This window comes from Etheostoma spectabile, chromosome 6, assembly GCF_008692095.1.
Source record: "Etheostoma spectabile isolate EspeVRDwgs_2016 chromosome 6, UIUC_Espe_1.0, whole genome shotgun sequence".
Lineage (NCBI taxonomy): Eukaryota > Metazoa > Chordata > Actinopteri > Perciformes > Percidae > Etheostoma > Etheostoma spectabile.
In genome coordinates this window covers 18,992,662-19,000,474 of record NC_045738.1, presented here as the reverse complement: position 1 = coordinate 19,000,474, position 7,813 = coordinate 18,992,662, and the positions used below count along the sequence as shown (strand labels likewise).

Genomic DNA, 7,813 nt, shown 5'->3' with positions numbered 1-7,813 from the left:
AAAGACATAGCAAATCTTGACATGCCTCCACCATGTTCTCTGTTTCCCAATTCGTATGCCCTCATTGTCCTCCACACACATTTTATACCCCCAGAGCTCTAGCTGTAATGACATCATGGCGGCATGATTTTGGATCAACAATAAATTAAAGTAACATTTACAGTATTGTGTATAGTATAATTTTGAGGTCCTTTTATTTTATTACTTTAATTCAGTGATTCTCAAAGTGGGTCTATGGCACTCTGCCAGGGTTTTCACATTCATCAATTTGAATTATTATGATACAAAAAAGGATTTATAAATTTGATACAAAAGGCTTTGACAAATAATATTTCAATTTTTCAATCTATAATAGTTCATAGATTATAACTCTTATAATCTATAACTCTTATAATCATCCTTTTCTGACGTTTCCAGTTTCTAGATACTTTGCAGTTTAAGATTTTATAAAACATAATCACATATGATGCTGAAGATGTTATAGCCTATAATTAATCTGGTAATTCTCAACCTCAAGACCCTTCCAAGGGGTCACATGATAAATCGGAGTTGTCACAGGATGTCAAATGGGATAGGAAAGAGGAAAATACATACTTTTTGCTGTAAAAAAACTCATAATTTTTCTTCTGGTCTCCAACAGTTCACAACAAATGACACATGCAACTTCTATAATGCATTCACCGTGATGCCAAATACATGTCCACTGCACTCTCCCTTCAGATCTGGCTGCTGCTGTTTAGGTCTCCGTTAACTCCTGAAGAAAAATCTGTCTCTTTTGCTGCTGAATAGTCCTCAATGTTCACCAGCAAGTTGCTAAAGCTATGTGTCTGTCTACAGAGGGCTGCCTGCTGAGAGGGATGAGACTGAACCAAAACAGCTGGGGGAATTTATACAAAAACAATTAATATTTCAACCTTTATGTAAATGATAGTACTGCACTTAAAGATCATAATCCTAAAAAAGGTCATAATCCTCATTATTGGTAGCTGGGAAACAAAAATATGAACAGTCATGGTGAGGACAGTGCTGTGTGTGTGTGTGTGTGTGTGTGTGTGTGTGTGCGTCACGCTCACTCGCTATCGTATCTCGACGTATCTGGTCACGATGGGACCATGTCGCAACCGCGCTCTTTTGCCTTCACTAAAGGTCAACCTGTCCAGGCTCGGATCTACCCTCTGAGAGGTGTGTGGTGTGTGTGATGGTGTGGTTGTGTGTGTGTGTGGGTGGGGGTGTGTGGGTGTGTGTGTGGGTTTGTGTGTGGTGTGTGTTTGGTGTGTAGTAGTAGTTTAAATGTTCTGATTTACTCAGTTGTTTACTGGATGACCGAAAGCTGCAGAAGAGTGACTTAATCTGCCTTGCCCATCCGCATGTGGGTGTGTTTTGTGTGTGCGTAATAAGCCAGAGGAACCCGGAGGTCACAGAGTTTGGATCGCGTCTGCTCAAGCGTAGCATCAGAACGGGTTTCCACGGCAACCACTTCCTCTCTGTGTGAAGATGCATGAAATCGCCGCCAGCAGCAGATAATGAGAGTGAAAGGGAGAGAGAGGAAGAGAGGAAACAGAGGAACAGAGCGATTTGGTGAAAAATGTTCAGAAGGTCACACACACACACACACACACACACACACACACACACACACACACACACGACACACACACACACACACACACACACACACACACACACTCTCTCTCTCTTAATGTGTACTTTTACTGCGCTAATAAAGACGGATCAAGCAGTTGCTGCTTTACTCGGAGGGATCAGGTGCTGTGTTCAAGTTCCTTTAGCTCTTCTAAGTTCTTATGTCCTCATCTTTCAAATAGTCCCAAGAATGATTTGTGTAATATTTTTCAGCCCTGACCTTAACCCTTATCTAGTTTCTACAAAGCATTGGACAGCCCATACAGCAAACCATTTAACATCATTTTTTCTAAAAAAATATCAAACTATTATTTATAAGTATTTTTGAAAATTTTGGGAGTGGAAAACATCAAAGGGTTGATAAAAGCCAGAAATCATTTTCTTTTGTTGCTTTTAAATGGAGCTGCCTTGATTTGACCCAGATATTACGTGAAGGTAAGAGACGATGTTGTTTCTCCCACAATGCTTGATTGACAGCCCTGAAAAGACGTGACACCCCAGTGATGAGCACCTCACAAAAAAGATGGACACAAAATATAATTAACAAAAGGAGAACAATCTTGCAGATAACCGCTTAGCAGTTACACTTTCTGGTGAAGTTTACACTTTTACTAAGAATGTATCACCATTTTTACAGTTTTTTTTCTGACGCTGTGGTACTATTCTGGTACTGTGGTAATATTTCCCTACATTACGTACAAATAATGCAACAGATCATTAAAAACTCTCTTTTTTCCACAACTCTAAGTACATTTCACATTGACTGCGTTCAAAAAAACATCTAAAACAACCAGTTTTACATTGATATACACTACGTTTATACAAAGAACATGCACAACTTTGAACAGGATTTTCTTCTCAATTGTTAAAATAGCCGCACATCATCACATATCCTTCACCATACCTAGAGATTGGCATGGTTTTATTTCAGTTAGTCTAATAGCTGGTTTGATTTGCATTGAGAGGTGATCTTATGGATCTTATTGTTTCCAAGCCAAAGGAAAGGAGAATGAGTTGCTTTGAATGCAAGATTTAATGATTTACCAGTTGGGAGTCTTGAGGGAGTTTTGAAACACTGCACTAGGCTACTGATAATAGTACCATAGCGCCTAAAAAAACTGTATCTCTGTGATAATAATTCACTCTGTCACAGTGCTACTCTCAGAGGGATGACTGCCCCTCCCCCATCCTGCTTTACTTCTCGCTGTTGGTAACGTAATGCCCACTTGTTGCCATGGCGTCCACTGGTACTTCTGGCCTCCCTTGTTTCAATTCAGAGGACCCTGTTTTAGTGTGTGTGTGTGTGTGTGTGTGGTGTGTGTGTGTGTGTGTGTGTGTGTGTGTGTGTGTGTGTGAGAGAGAGAGAGGCAGGCAGGAATAAAAGAGGGTGATAATCACTGTTGCTGCTGTTTTTGTAGCTCGCCTACTGCTGTTTCCTATTCTGGACAACAAAAAGTCTTTTCTTTTACCTAAAAATGCTTTCTTACCCCCCTTTTTATTTATTTGGAGAAAGAGAAGTGCACCCAGACCTTCCCCCACCCTCCATCCATCAGCACCCCTGCACCCGGGGAAGGGTCCCCGACAATGACGCGGTTTAACCCGTTGCTTTCTCAGTGATCCAAAGGAGAAACCCGACAAAGGGCCGGCAACACTGCGGCCTCATCTGAGACCCATCAGGGCTGTGTGGAATGTTTGTGTGTGTGTGTTTGTGTGTGTGTGTGTGGTGTGGTGTGTTGTGTGTGTGTTGTGTGTGTGTGTGTGTGTGTGTGTGTGACTGTTGTACTTCTATCCTTGTGGGAACCAATTTGAGTTTTATGCTTTTAGAGTGAGAATACTTTTGAAAGAAAGAACATTTTGTCCAGCCTGCCTTTACAAAAAAGACTAGGCTGAAGGGTTCAAGGGATTTTTTGTTGTTGATTTTTCAAGGTGTGGTTGTGTGAGATACTTATCTATAGTTAGAGTATCACCTTCAGCAGATGGCGGTTGACACGCCTACCGTTCGGAGAAGCAGACAGGAGTCCAACACAGAATCTAAAGACTTGACTTGGAATTGTGTCAAATGGCTTCAGACTCGACCAGACCTTGAATGACATGAGACTCAACTTGAGACTTGAATGAGACTTGTCTTGAACAATTTGAGAGTTGACTTACCCTAAAATACTCACTTGGGGTAAGGGACTTTAAAAATGCAGTATCCGTAAGGGGCCTCACAAATATGAGTTTAAATGTATGCGTTTGTGCATAAAGAGGGTGGCGGTGAGCATGGGAACCTGACAGATGCTGTGTGAACGTATGTAGCATATGTGTGTGTGTGTGTGTGTGTGTGTGTGTGTGTGTGTGTGTGTGTGTGTGTGTGTGTGAGGAGATTGCACACCATGTGGGTTCTATTGTATTGATTTGGACATGTATTTTTTGTTTCATTTTAAGGTCTACTTTTGTTTGGTTTATGCACCCTGTGACTGTAGTATAAAAATGTTTCATATTGTGAATTTGATGCGTGGTGAAGGTCCATGACAAAAGATATCTATGGTAAAATCAGAGCTGACAGAGGTGTGTGGGAATTCACCCTTTAACCAGCACGTGATTTCATTTTCTCACTCACCTGGTAAAACACGACAGTTTCACTGTCAACCAACGAATTTAGAGTATTGTTTTCATTTCTCTAAACCACTTAATACTTAGTTTGAATGTGTCATGTGTTTGTCTATGGAAGATAGTTAACATTAGTAAACTTAAATAGCTGATGTGAGTCAAAACTGCCTGCAAGTTTTTCCTGACTGTACGGTAATTTCTCTACCATGTGACAGAAAGTCGTGTGGTTATGAATTATTATTTTTATGAAAATGCCTGCTACGGGGCCATGACTTGTGATACAAAGTAAAGGAACCTTTTATACATTGTCCTGTGTCATTAGAAATAAACAATAGACAAATAAAGTCTTTCAACGTTTCAGAAGCAAAGTTATTCACTGCCAAAGTGACGCCTAAATGAATGGGAGTCAATGGAATGCTAACAGAAGGTGATGGCTTGTTAGCCTAAAAATCTCCCCATAGGAGGTACGGTTGACTTCATAATGTGGAAAACATAAAATATACCTGAACCTGAGTGTCTGTCTGTATGTCTGTATGTGTGTGTGTGTGTGTGTGTGTGTGTGGTGTGTGTTGTGTTGTTGTGTGTGTGTGTGTTGTGTGTGTGTGTTTGTGTGTGTGTGGTGTGTGTGAGAAAGCAGGGAGGCACAATTATGACAAGTATCTAAGAAGCTGCGTTCAAAGCCATGCAGAACGTTTGATAGTTCAGGGGGTGGGGGGGTGGGGGGGGGGGGGGGGGGGGGGGGGGGGGGGGGGGGGGGGGGGGGGGGGTGGGGGGGGGGGGGGGGGGGGGGGGGGGGGGGGGTGGGGGGGGGGGGGGGGGGGGGGGGGGGGGGGGGGGGGGGGGGTGGGGGGGGGGGGGGGGGAAGGGGAGCCGCTGAGGAAACACAGGATCCACAGAGGTCATGTTAAAAAGATTTATTTCAACAACTGTCTGAATCTTGTTGGTTTATTCTCAGTTCGAAGTCCCAAAAAAGTACAAAATAAAACAAAAAACAAGTACATCAAAGGATTAGAAATCACATCAGGAAAACCAAGACACATGTGTTGCTCTTTTGAAATCAATCCAAGCAATTTTAGTTTCTCTCCAATATTTATACACACTCACTGGATTAGTCAACAAACATCAAAACCTCTCAGTAGCTTTATCTTAACTATCTTTTTTTTTTTTTTTTTACAATGACGTATTACGTACGTTTTAAATTTCTGTATGATTTATTTCTTTTTACAAATACACCAATGCAGGCAGGGGAAGGTGTGTTGTACACATAAAGCTTGTTTAGTCTTCATCTTTTCACTGTGTGTGTGTGTGTGCATGTGTGTGCGTGTGTGAGTGTATGTGTGTGTGGCGTGTGTGAGTGTATGTGTGTGTGTGTGTGTGTGCGCAGGTAAGATAAGGGAGAGTAGAGTGACAGCAACAATGGGGCGGGTCAGCAAAACAGGGGGAGTGTAAGGGGGGGGGGGGGGGGGGTGGGGGGGGTTGCAAGGCGGCGGCAGGGTAGGTTGGTGGGGGGTTTACTTTTGCGGGGCAGTTGTGGCGGCGGCGGCGGCGGTGTGGTGTTGGTGTACGTTTTTTTTGCAGCGGCCCGGCCCTTTGTGGCAGTGTTGCCGTGTTGGAGACAGTTGCAGACTGGGTTTGGCTGGCGGTACGTTGGCAGGCTGGTTGTGGTTGGTTTGGTTGGTTGGTTGGTTGGTTGGTTGGTTGGTTGGTTGGTTGGTTGGTTGACCGATTAGGCGCACTCGGCAGCGGGCGGACGGAGAGCAGGGGAGGATTCGGGGGCTCCCGTTGCCGAGGCAACCTTGGCGTTTGGCGGTGTTGTGTTGTCAGGTTGCTGGGGGGGTGGTTTTTGTTTTTTTGTTGCGTTTTCACATCATGTTGTTCTGCAGTGAGTTTACCTCCGAGGAGTTCTCCTCGCCCAGGACCTTGTGGTTCTCGTGTTTCGGGGTCAGAGAGTTGTGGATGTTGAGGGAGTCGTCCTCCTTGTGCGGGGCCTTCACCGGGTCCTCCAGCTTGTTCTGGGAATTAGGATCGTCCTACCCAGGGAGGGGAGGTGGTGGAGGGGTAGGGGCAGAAAATACAGTTAGAATCACAACACCTTTCACTTTCCTGTTCAGTTGTAACTTTGACCTTGCCGATTGGTGGACACATGTACAAATGAATTCTCTTTAAGCCTTTGCAGCAAAATTCTGACCAACCCATCAGAAGTGGATTCCCTCAAAGACTGTGTTCATCTTTGTAAAAGGCAATAAAAAACAACCTTTTATCCCAAGGAATTATATCTATACTGGACGATTCTTCACATCACAATTTACGTCCAATGTCAACATTCAGCGCCAATTCAGGAGATAGTCTGTCATTTATGAAGCAAGCAGAAGGTAAAGTGTGTATGTGTAGTGTGCCGAGTTTTCATGCAAAAGACTAAAGTTCACATCCCGTCACAAACCTGCAATTAAATTTAATTTAATTAACTCTTTCCACAGTGTTTTTCTTACCAAAAACCAAGAGTTTTAGCTGCCTAACCCTAATCATATCATTATTTACCAAAATCATGTTCTGTCCCTAACCTCAACCTTACCGTAGCTGCCATGTGCAGATATTGTACAACAAAAGAACTAATAAAAACTATAGCATTTGACATAAGAATCATTGTCATTTAAACGTAATCTTGTGTTTTGCAGAATCGTCCAGCATCGACGTTCTTGTCTGGTAATATGGTTGAAGAAAACAAAGATGAACTTAGGCCCAGTATACTTTTAAAGAATCCCAGAGTTGTCTTTTACTTCATGCACGCCGATGGATTTTCATGTTCCACCGTCATGCTTTAAAGAACCACAGCAGTGAGTTTTAGCTCCTTAACTACAAATACTTTTACATTTTCGCTCCAGGTTGCAGTTTTATCCCTGTTATTCCAGGTAGCTTGGTTGTTTCCATTCATTTCTGTACAGTGGAAATCAATAAGCAGACTCTTGAAACATGCTTGAGTTTTGTATTCCATTACAGCGAGCAATAAAGGCTTGATATTTTGACATGTCAAAGTGAGAAAAACACAGGTGTTACTACTGATATTAATGATGGCTGGATTCCGTTTAGCTGCTTCAGTTTCAGGGTGCTGGTATTCAGCATGTCGGCTCGCTGCCACAGCTGATTGGGACACTTTCATAGAACAGAGCGATCATTAAAGCAACACTAGAGAAAGTTTTGTACCTTAAAATAATGTTTCCAAAATTTCAGTGGTACATCAACTCGTAACAGGGTGAGCGGCACGTTTGCATTTGCTTTGAGGATCTCCACCGGCTATAACGGCCCTATGCAAGTTTACCAGATCAGGTAGCGGATTTGTAGTTCCAATGAGACATAATGGGACACTTCCGCTGCCAGCCTGTAGGAGGATGGGGAAAGCTCTAGTGTTGCTTTGATGTTATTATGGCGTTTTTCCATTAATGGTATCTGCTCGACTCGGCTCGGCTCGACCGCGGTGCCCCATCCTCCTTTTTCCATAGCAGATTAGTAGGCTGCCTCTTCAAGCGTGAGCACACACACACACACACACACACACACACACACACACACACACACACACACA

General features: G+C 43.2%; 1 protein-coding gene across 21 annotated transcripts in view; it reads right to left on the bottom strand.

Annotated features, from left to right (window-relative positions):
* Window positions 1-5,132: 5,132 nt before the first annotated feature.
* The window catches only part of cspg5a (chondroitin sulfate proteoglycan 5a), a 58,520-nt gene continuing 55,839 nt past the window's right edge, over window positions 5,133-7,813 (bottom strand). For 12 of the 21 annotated variants that reach the window (XM_032517584.1, XM_032517574.1, XM_032517593.1 and 9 more), the window contains one exon: window positions 5,133-6,263. Coding sequence is in view for 16 of the 21 variants with exons in the window: in XM_032517574.1 (XP_032373465.1) it covers window positions 6,096-6,263 (168 nt within the window). In the remaining 5 variants the exon portion in view is untranslated. The remainder of the gene's footprint in view (window positions 6,264-7,813) is intronic. The other 9 variants (XM_032517585.1, XM_032517577.1, XM_032517580.1 and 6 more) reach the window with 1 other exon arrangement.